Genomic DNA, 19,811 nt, shown 5'->3' on the forward strand with positions numbered 1-19,811 from the left:
ATTTCGTTTTTAAGACGTCTACTTTATGAGGGGCAAAAGTCACTTTTCCCAGTGATGTTCACAGACCTCCAAGTATCTCACTTTTTAACGTTTACTTATTCGGCCGACTCCTTTATCCAAGGCGACGTACAACATTTATGATCCAATTGGAGCTCATTCAGGTCATGTGACTTGCTCATGTTTATTGACCATCTTACAATTCCAGTGGGTCATAAGTTTCCATACACTTTGTTAACAGGGCCTGTCTACAGCTTGGAAAATTCCAGAAAATGATGTCAGGCCTCTAGGCAGTGAGACGATTAGCTTCTGATGGCCAATTAACCTCATTGGAGTCAACATGTGGATGGACGTTAAGGCCGACCATCAAACTCAGAGCCTCTTTACTTGGCATAATGGGGAAAATCAGCCAAGACCTCAGAAAAAAATGGTGGACCTCCACAAATTTGGTTCATCCTTGGGAACAATTTCCAAACGCCTGGAGGTCCCACATTCATCTGTACAAATCATAATACGTAAACACCATAGGACCACCCAGCCATCATACCACTCAGGAATGAGACGCATTGTGTCTCCTAGAGAAGAATGGACTTTGGTAAGAAAAGTGCAAATCAATCTGGGAACACCAGCAGAGGACCCTGTGAAGATGCTGGAGGACACGGGTAGACAAGTCTCGATATCCACAGTAAAATAAATCCGACATCGACATCACCTGAAAGGAGGCTCAGTAAGGAAGAAGCCACTGCTCCAAAGCCACCATCAGTCTGCAGTGACACATGGGGACAAAAATCTGACCTTCTGGAAAAACGTCCCATAATCGAGGACAGTAGACATTAAGGGGAAAACATTTAGGACTCAAGTCAGGAAGCACTTCTTTACGCAAAGAGTTGTGGGAATCTGAAACAAACTACTGAGACATGGAGTTGAAGCAGAAACCTTGAGAACCTTTAAGGAGAATCTGGATGAGATATGGAGACTTATGGTAGGTTACATCACAATAACTTGATTATAAATTGAGGAACATTATGCTAAGATCATTTAAAGCACTAGTGAGACCACGTCTGGAGTCCTATGTGCAGTTCTGGTCACCACACTACAAGAAAGACAGAGCAGCACTTGAGGCCATGGAGAAGAGAACAAGCAAGTGCGTCTCAGAGCTTGAGGATGTGGCCTTCTGTGACAGAGTCAGAGAGTTAAACCTGTTTAGTCCAAGCAAAGAAGACTGTGTGGGGACCTCATCCAGATCTTCAAAATCCTCAAAGGCATCGATAAAGTAGATCCAGCAACTTTCTTTCAGCTCAACGGGGAATCCCATAATCAAGGACAGTAGACATTAAGGGGAAAGCACTTCTTTACACAAAGAGTTGTGGGAATCTGAAACAAACTACTGAGACATGGAGTTGAAGCAGAAACCTTGAGAACCATTAAGGAGGATCTGGATGAGAAATGGAGACTTCTGGTAGGTTACATCACAAAAACTGTTGATTATAAATCGAGGATCATTATGCTAAGATCATTTAAAGCAATAGTGAGACCACGTCTGGAGTCCTATGTGGAGTTCTGGTCACCACACTACAAGAAAGACAGAGCAGCACTTGAGGCTGTCCAGAGGAGAACAAGCAAGTGCATCTCAGAAGTTAAGGAATTAAGACTCGGAGAGTTAAGTCTGTTTAGTCTGAGCAGAAGAGACACAACCTTTAAGAAAAATCTGGATGAGATGTTGGGACAGCTTAGCTCAGCGGTTCTCAAACTGTGGGGCGCGAATGTTGCCATATGTGGCATAATTTCGCTATTCGTAGGAAAATTTTAAACTTGTAGCGGTGTATCGGCAGCAAAAAATATAGGAATAAATTTTATTAGGGTTTCAAAAAAACATCAGGGTGGCGCGATTAAAACGGTTATGAAAACTCGGGTCGCAAATACTTAAAGGTTGAGAAACGCTGCTCTGGTCTGATGAATCCAAGATTGATTTGTTTGGCCATCATGACCATCGTTATGTTTGGAGGAAAAGGGTGAGGCTTGCAAGCCGAAGAACAAGCATGGGAGTGGGATCGTCATGTTGTGGGGGCTGTAGGAGGGACTGGTGCCCATCACAAAATAGATGGTATTGTGATTTAGGAAAACGATGGCAATGCACTGCAGCAACATCTCAAGAGCTCAGCGAGGAAGCAGAAGCTCAGTCGCCAATGGGTCTTCCAAATGGACAAGGACCCTAAGCCAAAGTTGTGGCAAAATGGACAACAAGGACAACAAGGCCAAGGCAGTGGAGTGGCGATCATGAAACCCTGACCTCAGTCCGATTTAAGGACTGAAAAAGTGAGTGCAAGCAAAGGAGGCCTACAAACCCGTCCCAGAGGAGGGCAACGTATTGTAAGAAGCTCGTGGACGGCGAACCAATTTAAACAACAATTTACAGGCAACACGAACAAAGTGTATGGAAACGTGTGACCCACTGGAATTGTGAGATGGCCAATAAAATGTGAAAACACTTGGAGGTCTGTGAACATTGTTGGAAAAAATGACTTGTGCCCCTCATAAAGTAGACATCTTAAACGATGAGCTGAATTTATAGTTTGAGAATATAAAATCTGCAAAGGGCTTAGAAAGCGAGTTTGAAAGAATTCACCCCAAGGGTATGGAAAACCTCTGACTTCACCTGTAGCCACAAAAGATGTAGAAGAAGAAGAATTTGTATAATTACAGGTTCTTCGCCAGTTTTGTTTCATTAAATCGACTACTAGCTGTACCCCGCGGCTCCGCACACATAGTAGTGAAACAGGACAAACTTTAAAAATGTAATTCTGACCAAGCAGAAGGTAGGTACGCTCCAACGTCAAACGCTAGCACTGTATCTGATGGTGTTCAGCTCTGACGGGAGAACGTCCCCAGCGTGGAGAGAAGAGCACATGGCCGTGATATCTCTGCTAATGAGCGGCTACCCTCTAAAACACACGTAGCTCTGCTCTCTCTCTCTCTCTCTCTCAAAAACGTCAAACGTTACTCCTTAACAATCTCTAGATGATAATGTCTGCTGAACAAACGGGTATCGCTAGCTAAGCGGAGGTGAGGTGCACTCCAACACGTGGCGCGAGGGAGAGCGACTCGAACGGAGGCTGGTGTGTGAGTGAGGAGGGCTCCGCCCCATTCCCCTTGGCCTGCAGCCTCTCTCTCAGATTCACGCAAATAAATCGGTGGCACAAGCGAACTCTGATAGTTAGTACAATGAGAGAAGTCACAAAATCAACCGGAATGTTCAAATGATAGAAAACAACCGATCTGAATCTGTTAAATAGTTCTCTCGTGAAAAGCAGACAGACAGACAGGATTTTATATATATTATATATATATTGTGACACTAGGGGTCGCTGTTGCCCCGTAAAACCCACAGACAACACGTCCTAACACCAGGTCAAAGTCCTAGTAATAATTTTACTAATTATAATAATGTGCACAAAGCACCTCCACCTCCATAATAATCACAATAATAATACAATAAATCAACAATAATCCTCCTCTCCACCCAGCTGCTCCGTCACACTTCCTCCCAACTCCGGCTCCGTGGAGTTCTGTGATTTCTCACAGTCCTTTAAATAGTCCTTGACCCGGAAGCACTCCTGTCCTTCAGTCCACATGATCCACTAGCACTTCCTGGTCAGATGAACACTCTTATTTTTCTTCAGCCCGGAAGTACTTCAGTTCTTCTGTCCCCGTGACTAGGGAGTACTTCCGGGCTATAGGGAAAAGAACAATCCCTGTACCTCCCTGCAGCATCCCCTGGCGGCACCCACAGTATCTAGCAGGGCTGTGAAGCCGAACTCCATTTTCCATGAAGCCCTGCGAGGATCCGGGGCACCTCCATGTTGCAGGGAGGACTCCATCTAGCAGCCTGGAGGTGCGGCCATCTCTCACAATAATATACATGTTACGGCCAAAACCTGAAGTTCAGCCAGTTCCTGAATTGGCCGGCCGTTTCACAATTTGGCTGAGAGGTATGGGCCAAAGTCCGGTGTATATGCTACTTTGGTCGGCCATTTTCCAAAGTGGCAAGAACTCCCTGGCCAAAATTCGATGCGCTGATGTAAGACTGTCCTGGTCAAGGTGTGAAGATGCTTAAAAACTTTCAGATGCAGATACAGAAGTGAGCTTTCCATTCTGCACAAGAAACTGCTCAAGGCGGGTCTCGTTCAGAAAGCGGACGCCACTTGAGACGGCCTTCCCCTCGCCCAAACACTAACCTTAAGGTTAGGTAAAGGTTAGGTTAGGTAGGTAGGTGGGTAACATAGGTCCCTGATGTTAAGTCACTATTTTAGGGCTAACATGATAACAGAGATGTGAAACCTACTTATGTACCTAATCTTAATTATTGTGAAACAACCAAGTGGCGTCCGCTTTCTGAACAAGAGCCCCTAAGGCTACACTCGATGCAATTGCAATGCTAAGTGTGCAACAAATCGCTGCTCAGGCCTTTTTTCTTCTGACTTTGGCTGATCACCCTGTGCCATTTCGCAAACTGGCTGGCCAAATCCCGAAATCGAGGAAAAGATCGGACATTGGCCAGTCAATTTACAGCGACATTGGCCATTTCCTGATTTGGCCGGACACTTCCCACTTTGGCCGATTTTTGGGTTTTGGCCGTAACGTATATATTACTAGCCATCCCCAACAGCTCTTCCCGCTTAGTAGTGAAACAGGACAGACTTTATAAAGCAATAAACAAACAGGTATCTCTAGCTAAATAGAGGCAAGGTACACTCCAAAACGCAGAGGTAGACCGACTCGTACAGAGGCTGGCACGTGAGCGAGGAGGGCGCCCTGCCCGGCTCCCCACTCCTGACGTCAAGCTTCCCCCTCCCCTCAGCCCACAGCCTCTGTCTCTGATTACCGCGAATATATCAGTCCTGCAAGCAAACTATGATTCTTAGTGCAATGAGAGAATCAACCGGAATGTTCAAGCAAATTCTAGAAAAAAAACTGACCTAAATCCGTTAAGTAGTTCTCTCGTGAAATGCGGACAGATAGACAGACGTTGGATTTTATTTTTATATATATATAAAAATAATAGAGAGAGATTTTGTTTCATGTGGGTAATGTTGGTCTCTGATATATGCCAAGAAAGAGCACCACAGATGCGATGTTTGCTCTGAGGATGTTGATGGAGAAGTTTAGAGAAAGCCAGATAGAGTTGCATTGCGTCTTTGTGGACATGGAGAAAGCATATGACAGGGGGCCTCGAGAGGAGCTGTGGTATTGTATGAGGAAGTTGGGAGTGGCAGAGAAGTACGTAAGAGTTGTACAAGATATGTACGAGGGAAGGGTGACCGTGGTGAGTCTGTGGTGGGAGTGACGGAGGTGGGATTACATCAGGGATCGGCTCGGAGCCCTTTCTTATTTGCAGTGGTGATGGACAGGCTGACATGTATGATTAGACAGGAGTCCCCGTGGACTGTGATGTTTGCTGATGACATTGTGATCTGCAGGTTGAGGAGACCCTGGAGAGGTGGAGATCTGCTCTAGAGAGGACAGCAATGAAGATCAGTAGGAACAAGACAGAATACATGTGTGTGAATGAGAGGGAGGTCAGTGGAATGGTGAGGATGAGGGGAGTAGAGTTGGCGAAGGTGGATGAGTTTAAATACTTGGGATCAACAGTACAGAGTAATGGGGATTATGGAAGAGAAGTGAAGAAGAGAGTGCAGGCAGGGAGGAGTGGGTGGAGAAGAGTGTCAGGGGTGATTTGTGACAGACGAATATCAGCAAGAGTGAAAGGGAAGGTCTATAGTACGGTAGTGAGACCAGCTATGGTATATGGGCTGGAGACGGTGGCACAGGAGGTGGCAGAGTTAAAGATGTTAAGATATGTATTGGGTGTGACGAGGATGCACAGGATTAGAAATGAAGAATGACGAAATTAAGAAATTAGAAATGAAGAATGATGACATTAGGACAAAGTCAGAGGCGAGATTGTGTTGGTTTGGACATGTGAGGAGAGATGCTAAGTATATTGGGAGAAGTGTGCTAAGAATAGAGCTGCCAGGTAAGAGGAAAAGAGGAAGGCCTAAGAGAAGGTTTATGGATGTGGTGAGAGAGGACATGCAGGTGATGGGTGTAACAGAACAAGATGATGAGGACAGGAAGATATGGAAGAAGATGAAAGAAGAAGAAAAAGTTGGTCTCGGATATTCGTTGAGTTTTGTGTGTGAACCCCTGGGAGGCAGGGCCACCATTACCATTGATAATACTACAAAAGGAGGAATGGCAGACATTGAGGAGGAAGAGGAGTAGGCAGCAAAAACAATTCAGAAAGATCTGGACAAGTATCAGAACCAGGCGAAACACTTGGAAAAAGAAGTTTAACGCAGAAAACTACAAAGGAGCTACACTTGGGAAAAAGGCAACGTCAATTATATACATGTAAGATGGGAGACACTGCCCTCGAGGAGCCAACCTCTGGAGTCAGGGGTTTAAAAATGTTCCCATTGTCTAAGCAACACGAGGAAACGATTACAAAGGCAACAAAAACATTAGGTAAAATCGTAAATACTGTTGAGTGTAAATCGAGGGATGTTGTGTTCAGACTACTCAAAAGACAAAAAAAATTAGCCACGGGCCATGTAAGAGGTGATACATACGTCAGTATAAATATCATCCAACAAATAGGTGTGCCAAATGCCACAGGGGTTCGCAGAGTGAAGTAATGGTGAGTCACGTGTGTTTGGTTCTCTCAGTGAAAAAAATGGACAGCATGACAGACATAAATGATTGGCAAAAAGGAGTTACTGCATTCAGCCGTGTTGCCGACTTTGCAGGAGTGTCAAAGTGTGTCCAAGGGGTTAGGTCCCCACCCAGTGTCCGGCTTAATTCTCTTGAGTCTCTCACAGTAGGCCACGTCCTCAAGCTCTGAGACGCACTTGCCTGTTCTCCTCTCCACGGCCTCAAGTACTGCTCGGTCTTTCTTGCAGTGTGGTGACCAGAACTGCACACAGGACTCCAGATGAGTGTGGCCATGTGTGTGATTGACCAGCACCCCATCAAGGACTGGTCACCCTCTTGTAGTTGATGCTGTTTGCGAAGGAACTTGCTAAGCATTTGTTTCAGATTCTCACAGTTCCGTGAGTAAAGAAGTCCTTCCTGTCTTCAGGCCTAAATGCATTTCCCATTAATTGGTGTCCTCGAGGACGACACTCACCCTTAAGTTGAAAGAATTGTTTCTGGTCTACTTTATCAATGCCTTTGAGGACATTTGAAGACCTGGATCTCTGTCTACTCAAACTAAACAGGTTTAACTCTCTGAGTTCTGTCACAGAAGGCCACGTCCTCAAGCTCTGAGATGCACTTGCTTGTTCTCCTCTCCACGGCCTCAAGTGCTGCTATGTCTTTCTTGTAGTGCGGTGACCAGAACTGTAAACAGGACTCCAGATGAGTGTGGCCGTGTGTGTGATGGACCAGCACCCCATCAAGGGCTGGTCACCCTCTTGTAGTTGACGTTATTTACAAATTAACTTACTAAGCATTTGCTGCAGAATTCCCACAATTCCTTGAGTAAAGATGTGTTTCCTGTCTTCAGGTCTAAATGCACTTCCCCTTCATTGGTGTCCTTGAGGACGACACTCACCCTTAAGTTGAAGAATTCTGCTGGATCTCCTTTATCGATGCTTTTGATGATTCTGAAGACCCAGATGAGGTCTCCATGCCATTTCCTCTGCTCAGACTAAACAGGTTTAACTCTCTGAGTCTGTCACAGTAGGCCACGTCCTCAAGCTCTGAGACGCACTTGCTTGTTCTCCTCTGCACAGCTTCAAGTGCTGCTATGTCTTTCTTGTAGTATGGTGACCAGAACTGCATACAGGACTCCAGATGTGGTCTCACCAGTGCATTATATGATCTGAGCATAACGTCCCTCGATTTATAATCAACCTTTTTTGTGATATAACCTACCATATGTCTCCATATCTCATCCAGATCCTCCTTAAAGGATCTCAAGGTTTCTGTTTCAACTCCGTGTCTCGGTCGTTTGTTTCAGATTCCCACAACTCTTTGTGTAAAGAAGTGATTCCTGTCTTCAGGCCTAAATGCACTTCCCCGTCATTGGTGTCCTTGAGGACGACACTCACCCTTAAGTTGAAGAATTCTGCTGGATCTCATTCATCGATGCTTTTGATGATTCTGAAGACCCAGATGAGGTCCCCACACCGTCTCCTCCGCTCAGACTAAACAGGTTTAACTCTGAGTCTGTCACAGTAGGCCACGTCCTCAAGCTCTGAGATGCACTTGCTTGTTCTCCTCTGCTCAGCTTCAAGTGCTGCTCTGTCTTTCTTGTACTGTGGTGACCAGAACTGCACACAGGACTCGTAAGAGCATCACTTATCTATGATGGAGCGTTCAATCAGAAGACAATATGAAGCTGGTTTTAAATTAAAAGTCATAGAAATAGCAAAAGAAATTGGTAACCGCACTGCTGCAACAAAATTCAATGTGTCTGAGAAACTGGTGCGAGATTAGAGGAGGCAAGAAGATGTAAAAAAAAGAAAGAAAAAAGAAAAAATTAAGTGTTGTATTTTTGAACGGGCGTTTATGTCAGGGTCTAATTTTATGATCGATTTTTTGCCTTTCAAGTCCTGACTTATACGGTAACGAACATAGAACTAAACACAAAGGACAAAATGGTTGAGCATGGGAAAGGCTCTATATAAGTAAAATATACTTATTATTAAGATCTGTAGGAGATAAGAGCACCCCCTGGAAGGAAGACATTTACCCACCCAGATGAAATCGCATGAACTAGAAGGCACATCACATGCACATAAATAAAGAAAGAAACTGTAATCCCAAAGGGTGATTTGGAATCCAGAGGTGGGATGAAGCATGGAAACGCAAAAGATGGACGATCGACCATATTTCCCTGCTTCTTCTGGTGCAATTTTAAAATCTGTGCAATGCACCATTTCCCCCCAGCAACCCCAGCAGGAACACCCACAGCTGACCAATGACGAAGTACAACTGGGGCTGCTGGGATTTGTAGTTAATTTAAGTAACTTTGACACATAATTTTCAGCTGAATGACATTTTGGGGTTTTATTTTCCTGTCTTTGCACATGAAGGCAGTCGGTGTGCCAGAAAGTGATGTGAAAGGCATGAATAGATGGAGACGGGTGATCCGCTGTGGTGATCCCTAAGTAGGAGCAACCGAAAGAGTAAGAAAATATATGAGCACAGTGCTCTGAGCTTCTCAATAAAATTTGAAATAAAACTGTTAAATGATTTGTAAATGGTCAGGGAAAGTGGCAAGATCTATTTAACTATGTGGTGGCAAAACCGCCACTGCACTTCACCTATGCACAGCGCAAATCCTGCTGACTACGCCAAGTGATTTGTTGTGGAATCACACCATGATACATCCAAGTTTGCCTGCCATCCATCCATCTATCTATTATATAGTGCCTTTCATTTCTATCTATTATATATAGTGCCTTTCATATCTATCTATCTATCTATCTATCTATCTATCTATCTATCTATCTATCTATCTATCTATCTAATCCTGCCAACTACACCAAATACTGCGTATCTCATATAAAGTATCTATGTAGTCATACCAACTATTCCAATTGCTATCTATACTAAACTAAACACACTTCTCAGTACTAAAGTATACCTAATTACAACACATAAATAAGGATATAAAGGTACAGTTAATGAGGGGTCGCAAAAGGAGCGGGTGAAGAAGTCCATACAGCACAAATGCTGTGTCTCTAACCTTCTCTTCTTTCTCCTTCAGTGGGCATGAAAATTCCAGACAAGAGGAGTCCTCCAGTCTGCTTCTCGCATATTAATAGCCCGTAGCCAATTTCTCCAATTATCTCGTCACTCGTCTGTGTGAAGACAGCAGAGTATTTATGACTGACAAGTTTGTTCTGGACTTTCAGTCTTCTCCTTCAAAACAAATATTATTTTTGATATTATTTTGTAAAATTAGTTTAGTATATTAGTTTTTTTATGTGAATTTATGTAAATACAGCAATTTTTTAACATAGTGAAGATTGTTACAGGTAGACATTTAAAATTTCACGTGTAATACCTTAATGACTTGAAAGGCTAAGTAAACTTTCTGTCTGAATGGTACTTTATAATATTGAAAAACCTGATTTTTCTTCAAAAGGATGTTGTATTTTTAGCCATGTCTGAACCCCGAACTGAACTGTGGGAATGCCAGGACCCTGCAACCCAAGTAAGCCAAATAAGAGGTGTCAGTGAATCGAATACAATGATAAAGGTTTAGAATTTAATTACAATTAGAATTTAAAGGTCACTAATTAATGATGAGCTAAGGGAGCTGACCATTAGGATAACTGAAGGAATGGATACTGAAAAATGGGGCTTTGCAGCCTTAATCAGATTAATGTTCTCAAACACAAAAAAAAATCATGTTTTATCAAAACAGAAAAATATCTGGGTGACTGGTAGTGTAGTTAGATAGACAGACAGAGACAGACAGAGTAGTTGGTAGAGATAGATAAAATTGTGAATAGTTGGTAGGATTATATAGAAACTTTATATCAGATCCACAGTATTTGGTGTAGTTGCAGGGATAGATAGATAGATAGATAGATAGATAGATAGATAGATAGATAGATAGATAGATAGATAGATAGATAGATAGATAGAGAAAGGCACTATATAATAGATAGATAGATAGATAGATAGATAGATAGATAGATAGATAGATAGATAGATAGATAGATAGATAGAAAATTATTTGGAATAGTTGGTAGGAATATCAGATGCACAGTATTTGGTGTAGTTGGCAGGATTATATGGATAGATATTTTAGGGTAGTTGGCAGGATTGGATAGATAAATAAATAGATCGATAGAGTGCATCCGGAAAGTATTCCCAGCGCTTCATCACTTTTTCCACATTTTGTTATGTTACAGCCTTATTCCAAAATGGATTAAATTCATTTTTTCCCTCAGAATTCTACTCACAACACCCCATAATGACAACGTGAAAAAAGTTTACTTGAGGTTTTTGCAAATTTATTAAAAATAAACAAACTGAGAAATCCCATGTCCATAAGTATTCACAGCCTTTGCTCAATACTTTGTCGATGCCCCTTTGGCAGCAATTCCAGCCTCAAGTCTTGTTGAATATGATGCCACAAGCTTGGCACACCTATCCTTGGCCAGTGTCGCCCATTCCTCTTTGTAGCACCTCTCAAGCTCCATCAGGTTGGATGAGAAGCGTCGGTGCACAGCCATTTTAAGATCTCTCCAGAGATGTTCAATCAGATTCAAGTCTGGGCTCTGGCTGGGCCACTCAAGGACATTCACAGAGTTGTCCTGAAGCCACTCCTTTGATATTTTGGCTGTGTGCTTAGGGTCGTTGTCCTGCTGAAAGATGAACCGTCGCCCCAGTCTGAGGTCAAGAGCGCTCTGGAGCAGGTTTTCATCCAGGATGTCTCTGTACATTGCTGCAGTCATCTTTCCCTTTATCCTGACTAGTCTCCCAGTCCCTGCCGCTGAAAAACATCCCCACAGCATGATGCTGCCACCACCATGCTTCACTGTAGGGATGGTATTGGCCTGGTGATGAGCGGTGCCTGGTTTCCTCCAAACGTGACGTCTGACATCGACACCAAAAAGTTCAATCTTTGTCTCATCAGACCAGAGAATTTTCTTTCTCATGGTCTGAGAGTCCTTCAGGTGCCTTTTGGCAAACTCCAGGCAGGCTGCCATGTGCCTTTTACTAAGGAGTGGCTTCCGTCTGGCCACTCTACCATACAGGCCTGATTGGTGGATTGCTGCAGAGATGGTTGTCCTTCTGGAAGGTTCTCCTCTATCCACAGAGGACCTCTGGAGCTCTGACAGAGTGACCATCGGGTTCTTGGTCACCTCCCTGACTAAGGCCCTTCTCCCCCCGATCTCTCAGTTTAGATGGCCGGCCAGCTCTAGGAAGAGTCCTGGTGGTTTCGAACTTCTTCCACTTACGGATGATGGAGGCCACTGTGCTCACTGGGACCTTCAAAGCAACAGAAATTTTTCTGTAACCTTCCCCAGATTTGTGCCTTGAGACAATCCTGTCTCGGAGGTCTACAGACAATTCCTTTGACTTCATGCTTGGTTTGTGCTCTGACATGAACTGTCAACTGTGGGACCTTCTATAGACAGGTGTGTGCCTTTCCAAATCAGGTCCAGTCAACTGAATTTACCACAGGTGGACTCCAATGAAGCTGCAGAAACATCTCAAGGATGATCAGGGGAAACACGATGCACCTGAGCTCAATTTTGAGCTTCATGGCAAAGGCTGTGAATACTTATGTACATGTGCTTTCTCAATTTTTTTATTTTTAATAAATTTGCAAAAATCTCAAACTTTTTTCATGTTGTCATTATGGGGTGTTGTGTGTAGAATTCTGAGGAAAAAAATGAATTTAATCCATTTTGGAATAAGGCTGTAACATAACAAAATGTGGAAAAAGTGATGAAGCGCTGGGAATACTTTCTGGATGCACTGTACATAGATAGTGTAGTTGGCAGGATTACAAAAAGATAGATAGATAGATAGATAGCAGGATTACAAAGATTAAATAGATAGATAGATAGATAGATAGATAGATAGATAGATAGATAGATAGATAGATAGATAGATAGATAGATAGATAGATAGATCGATAGATAGATAGATAAAATTTGGAATAGTTGGTAGGATTACATAGATACTTTATATCAGATACACAGTATTTGGTGTAGTTGCAGGATTAAATAGATAGACAGATAGATAGACAGGTAGATAGATAGATGTGAAAGGCACTATATGAGAGATAGATAGGTTCTCAACTGCCCTGCCATCTCCAGATGTGCTCCATTGACCCCTCCAATGAAATGACCCGATGCAGTGGACCTTGTACCCCTGTGTTGCTGAGACCAGTAAGCAGAGACTGAAGACTGAAGCAGGCAGACTGTTTGTTCATAGAGCTTTTGATAAGCTGATCCCTGCCGCCGGGTTTCTCATTGGTTAAGTGCATGCTTTATGATTGGCTGCATACTCCGCAGAAAGTCTAGGCCACTCCCCTGCCCCTCCCTCTTGATGACACCTTCACTCAGTCTCTTACCCGTTCACCTTAAAAAAGGACAGCAGCAAATACTGGAAATGGCAGTTGTAATCAGCTTAGAAGGCACCAACTGTTTGTAGACGTGTGATGGTGGGTCAGTAAGCTTTTTGCAGTTACAGTAAGTCATGGGAGAGCAGCAGAAGAGATCCGTGTTCAAGACTAGACTGCTACTACAGCTCAAAGTGTTTGCCTGTTGCCACTGTCTGAGGCATTTGTAGTTGACAGCCTCCATCAGTGATCACTAACCCTGGAGCTTGCTAGGTTGGGGTGAGCAGTGTTGGGGACCCGAGTTCAAGACTCGGATGGAGCTGCAGCTCTTTGTATCTTCGTGATTCCACTGTCTGGACCATTTGCAGTAGCGGAAGCCTTTCAATATTGACCTGGTATGCTTTTAGCACAGCAGATTGACTTGAGCAGTGTAGGGGACAGTGCCTGGGTTGGACCAACATCTCAGGTTGTCCCCAAGATCGTGTTGGCTGATGCAGTATTAAAGACGTCATCTATTCAGCTGTGGGGGCATTACTTTTACTAAGAGGGATGAGTAGGGACGCAAATTCAAGAGTGGCTCACTGCAGCGTGTCCATTAATACTCTTGCCTGAGCCAGTTGAAAAGTCACCATTATCAGCCTTCCTACATTGAAGGAGAATTCTTGAAATTCAGCAGGCTAAGGTGAGAAGTGTAAGAGAACGGAGTTTAAGTGAAGAAGCAGTCCCTGACCCTTTACCACGCCAAATGGATTTGGCACACAGATGCATAGATACATGTGGTATAACTATCTAATATGTAATCAAACACCCAGGGCTGTGTGTCCAGTCCCTCAGAGCAATCTGATTGGTCAGTTTGGTTTTGGTGACACAATGAAAGAGGAAGTGCAAGTGGGAGACACATGTGGAGGAGTAAAAGCACACGGAGGGAGTCGGAGAGTATAACACTGGACTGGAGACGAGAAAGGCACCTCAAAAATAACGACAGAGTCTGAGAAGCATGGGCTTTACAAGAACACGTTTGAGAAAGGGACCGCTGGCGAAGAGACGTTCAGACTACGGAGGAAAGGCGCTGAAGGTACACATCATGACAGGAGACAGCAAATATTTCTCAAGGATTCTGTTACCTGTCTTAGTGTGATGTGAAACATTTTCACCAGGATGCCAGGGTGGTGCCAGGCTGAGTCCTGTTCTCCAGTGAATACTGACTTGAAGAGGATGAATCCTTAGGGGATCAGTTCTTTTGTGTTTTCTGTTTGTAATGAAGCTCGACCACTGGGCTGAGATCCGTTTCCAGTCTTTTTCTGTTGATCATCATCAAAAAAGCAAAATGAAACCCACCGGGATACAATGTTGTGCAACAGTAAAACGTAAAAACTGCCAAGAGGGTGAATAACTTTTTACAGGCACTATATTTTTTGGTTTTCTACATGAATCATAAGTAGGGTTAGCAGTGCCACTCCAGTTTGGCACCACACTCAAAGTGACATCTCTGCAAAATCCATATGGTCACATTTCTAAACAACATACATTATAAGAACAGATGGATTATGAAAATCAATGCGGCGTTAGAACATATAAAACACAAGTAGGGGTAGCAGTGCCACTCCAGATTGGCACCACACTCAAAGTGACATCTCTACAAAATCCATATGGTCACATTTCTAAACAACATACATTATAAGAACAGATGGATTATGAGAATCAATGAGGCGTTAGAACACATAAAACACAAGTAGGGGTAGCAGTGCCACTCCACATGGGCACCACACTCAAAGTGACATCTCTACAAAATACATATGGTCACATTTCTAAACAACATACATTATAAGAACAGATGGATTATGAGAATCAATGAGGCGTTAGAACACATAAAACACAAGTAGGGGTAGCAGTGCCACTCCAGATTGGCACCACACTCAAACTGACATTGTTACAACGCCATATGGTCACAAATGTAAACAATATACAGTACATTATGAAAAGAACCAGATTATGTGCACAAATGGGCCATGTCAATGTTGTGTATCTTTTATTCAAGCAGATCACCTTTAGCTGTAGGCACTGTTGACATGAAGATCTACTCAAATATGTTGAAAAAGTCAGCAGTTTCCATAGGGTGCACTTACTTTTTCACATGGCTCTATTAATTGCTATAGAATCAGAACACATAAATCACAAGTAGAAATAGTAGTGCCATCCCACGTGGGCACCACGCTCAAACTGACATCTCTACGAAAGCCATTTTGTCACAGGAGGAGGACTCGCTCTCTATGTGAATACAAGGTGGTGCCACCCTGGACATGTAAACATCAAAATCTCCACTTGCTGCAGGGACATCGAACTGTTGGCTGTAAGTCTGCGCCCCTATTACTTGCCCAAAGAATTCGGACACATCGTTGTTGTTATTGTTTACATCCCTCCTCGGGCGGACGTGGAGATAGCATGTGACGTCATCCACGCCACTGTTGCTAAACTACAAACACAGTACCCCGAGTCGCTTATGCTAATCTCTGGAGACTTTAACCATGTGACGCTGGACAAAATATTACCTGCCTTCTCCCAGTATGTGGATTGTAACGCCCGGGGAAATAGGACTATTGACCTACTGTATGCAAACGTTAAAGACGCATACAGCGCCACCCCGCTGCCTGCGCTTGGGAAAGCAGATCATAACCTGGTTCTGCTTCAGCCTCACTACAAACCAAGAGTGAGGGTCCTATCTACAACTACACACTCATTCAGGAAGTGGTCCGCTGAGTCAGAGCAGGCTCTGAGAGACTGGAACTACAGACTGAGATATCCTGCAGGGGTCATATAGTGAGAACATTGAGGAGGTTGTTGACTGCACTACTGACTACATCAACTTCTGTATGTACATTGCAGTTCCAGTAAGAACAGTACGCTGCTATGCCAACAACAAGCCATGGATTATAAGTGACATCAAGGGCCTTTTGAACCAGAAGAAAAGGGGCTTTTAAAGGTGGTGATCAGCAGTCCCAAAGGTATCACGTCCTAGTGTCTGGTCTGTCGCCTTGACTTCACATGTGATGAAGACCATGGAGCGGGTGCTGCTTCACCACCTGAGGCCACAGGTTCGCCATGCCCTCGACCCTCTGCAGTTCACATACCAGGAGAAGGTGGGAGTGGAGGATGCCATCATCTACATGCTACACCGATCCCTCTCCCACTTGGACAGAGGCAGTGGTGCAGTAAGAATTATGTTTCTGGACTTCTCTAGTGCCTTCAACGCCATCCAACCTCTGCTCCTTAGTGACAAGCTCACAGCAATGGGAGTAGACTCATACCTGGTGAAATGGATCGTGGACCATCTTACAGACAGACCTCAGTATGTGCGTCTTGGGAACTGCACGTCTGACATTGTGGTCAGCAACACAGGAGCGCCACAGGGGACTGTACTTTCTCTGGTCCTGTTCAGCCTATATACATTGGACTTCCAATACAACTCGGAGTCCTGCCACGTGCAAAAGTTCACTGACGACACTGCAATGGTGGGCTGCATCAGGAGTGGGCAGGAGGAGGAGTATAGGAACCTAATCAAGGACTTTGTTAAATGGTGCAACTCAAACCACCTACACCTGAACACCAGCAAAACCAAGGAGCTGGTGGTGGATTTTAGGAGGACCAGGCCCCTCATGGACCCCGTGATCATCAGAGGTGTCTGTGTGCAGAGGGTACAGACCTATAAATACCTGGGAGTGCAGCTGGATGATAAATTAGACTGGACTGTCAATACTGATGCTCTGTGCAAGAGAGGACAGAGCCGACTATACTTCCTTAGAAGACTGGCGTCCTTCAACATCTGCAATAAGATGCTGCAGATGTTCTATCAGACGGTTGTGGCGACCGCCCTCTTCTACGCGGTGGTGTGCTGGGGAGGCAGCATAAAGAAGAAGGACGCCTCACGCCTGGACCAACTGGTGAGGAAGGCAGGCTCTATTGTAGACATGGAGCTGGACAGTTTGACATCTGTGGCAGAGTGACGGGCGCTGAGCAGACTCCTGTCAATCATGGAGAATCCACTGCATCCACTGAACAGGATCATCTCCAGACAGAGGAGCAGCTTCAGCGACAGACTGCTGTCACCGTCCTGCTCCACTGACAGACTGAGGAGATCGTTCCTCCTCCACACTATGCGACTCTTCAATTCCACCCTTAAACATTAACATTATACAATATGACTGTTATACCTGCATTATTATCACTCTTTAATTTAATATTGATTTTTATCAGTATGCTGCTACTGGAGTATGTGAATTTCCCATTGGGATTAATAAAGTATCTATCTATCAATCAATCATTTCTAAACAACACACATCATGAGAAGAAACTGATGATGAAGATGAACACGCCATGCATCCATGAAGGCCTAACATTTGCCTGTTCAAACATATTAAAAAAGTCCACCATTTCCATGGCGCGTACTTACTAATTCACACGACTGAATTTATTAGTAGAGAATTAAAACATATAAATCACAAGTAGGGGTGACAGTGCCACTCCACGTGGGCACCACACTCAGACTGACAGTTCTACAAAAGCCACATTGTTGCATTTCTGAACAATGTCGACATTCAAGTATCTTCCACAAAATCAGGAAGGTTTCACTTTCAGAGTTACAAGTCGCCTGCTCTTTCACTATCACCATTTACCCAGCAAGGCCCACCAGAAGCAAAAACCCACCTTGCCAAAGCCAAGTGGCTTCTGGGTTGCCACAGGAGTTAACGGAGAGCCGTCACCAGCTCGGCCAGAAGAGTACAAAAAAAAAAAAAAACACACAAAAAAGAAGGAGTCAGAAATCCAGTCGCCTACCTTCTTTCCGTGAGCTGCTCCCATGCTGCCCGGGCTGAGAGGCGTCTTTCACTTTTGGTGGTCGGTCACTTGGCGGCCGCTGGCCGTTTCTGTCGGTCTGTCCTTCCTTCCTTCTCTCCCTCCCTCCCTTCCTCCTTGCTGCCCTCTCGCTGCCTGCTGCCACACTGATGGAGTGCAGTACTGTCCACTCAGGCCGCTCAATTGCTTTGGCTAGAGCAGCCGAGGATGGAATGTAGGAGCGCACGCACACACACACACACACACACACACACACACACACACACACACAGAGGTCCGCAGTCCCTGGCACTCTGACAGCTTGAGGTTATTTGACCAAAGTGGCAGCCTAAATCAGCAGAATCTCAAAAGGAAACCGAAGGAGCTGCCTAGAGGAGCCGTGAAGCGGGCAGGATCATGGCAAAGGATTCACCCCCACCTCCCCACACACGACCACCACCACCACCCACCCATTCTAAAATCTCAGGATCAACCACAGGAGAAAAGAAGCAAGTGCTGCCCTGCCACCTGTTCACGTTCGACTCCCTACTTTTCCGAGGCTTAAATACTCGAGTGAAGCTTATGTTAATTGCCGCTGACAGGTCACAAAATTGCCTGGTTCTCCAAGCGGCCATCACCCCAACCCCCCTAAAACGTCAGCCCTACTCAGCCCGTCACGGGACAAGCAGCGGCAGGAGGAGGAGAAGGAGGAGGAAGTTGCAGGCCGTCTAAACCTTCTCCTTCTCGGGCCGTGACTGAGGGGGCCACCACGTTAACAGCAGCTTATGACATCACGATGGCGGGCCGCTCCTCAACTTCTGCTAAAGCCGCTTTTCTTCCCACAAGCCGGGCTCTCCGATTATTCCCTCTCACAATGGCGCTGTGTTTGTTCCGCTCTGTCAAATGGGCTTTGTTCAGACGGCCGAGGGCTGGAGACGAGGGGCGAGTCTCCGACTGCCCGGCATGCAGGTTAATGTCCCCCTGACATTTTAACGGGACATCCAGCTCTCAACAACAAGTTACTGACACTTCTTACTGTGCTGCTCCAAGTGTTTCTTACGTCCGAGAAGATGATGATAAATTTTGGAAGCATCAGGTTATAAGAATCTCAAACCCAGGGGCCTGGGGTGCTGGAGTCTAACCGAGCTCAGGAGAAATCCATGAAAGGTCTACACAAGGAGCAAATTTAGAATTCCCAATTAATTGAACCTGAACATGTGGGAGGAAACTCAGGACTACATGGAAAAAATCCAGAACAGACCCAGGGAGAACAGAGAGACGCCACAGGGACAACAGGGTTTGCATCCAGGATGTGTGAGGCTGCACCACCGTGCCACACAGAACATTACAGGAACCAGTAAAAGAAAGTTTAAAGCAGCCCAGGACACCCACTGCAAGCCCCATATAGTAATAACTTCTCCAACCATCTCAAACACTCGGATTACCCCAAGTTGTAGGTGGTCGGAGGTGGGATCTCGTTCCCAGCATTATTGGACACAAAGATGGAAACAACCCTAGACCAGGCAGTCAAAGGCCCACTCACACATACTGGGATTTCCTAATTATTTTAACATGGACATGTGGGAGGAAATCTGGACTACATGGAGGAAATCCAGCACAGCCCGTTGTGCCACACAGAACATAACAGCAACCAGTAAAAAAGTTTTATATACAGTACATGGAAAAAATCCAGAACAGACCCAGGGAGAACAGAGAGACGCCACAGGGACAACAGGGTTTGCATCCAGGATGTGTGAGGCTGCACCGACGTACCACACAGAACATTACAGGAACCAGTAAAAAAGTTTAAAGCGGCCCAGGACATCCACTGTAAGCCCTACGTAGTAGGGACTTCTCCATCCATCTCCAAAACCCTGCATACCCAAGTTTT

The 19,811-nt window shown here is 44.7% G+C and overlaps 1 protein-coding gene across 1 annotated transcript in view; it reads right to left on the reverse strand.

Annotated features, from left to right (window-relative positions):
* Window positions 1-18,050, reverse strand: part of si:ch211-236d3.4 (actin-associated protein FAM107A) — a 93,487-nt gene extending 75,437 nt beyond the window's left edge. The window contains exon 1 of the mRNA XM_028824710.2: window positions 17,924-18,050. Coding sequence (XP_028680543.1) covers window positions 17,924-17,947 — 24 coding nt within the window. The 5' untranslated portion in view covers window positions 17,948-18,050. The remainder of the gene's footprint in view (window positions 1-17,923) is intronic.
* Between the last annotated feature and the right edge of the window lie 1,761 nt (window positions 18,051-19,811).

Source organism: Erpetoichthys calabaricus, chromosome 18, assembly GCF_900747795.2.
Source record: "Erpetoichthys calabaricus chromosome 18, fErpCal1.3, whole genome shotgun sequence".
Classification (NCBI taxonomy): Eukaryota; Metazoa; Chordata; class Cladistia; order Polypteriformes; family Polypteridae; genus Erpetoichthys; species Erpetoichthys calabaricus.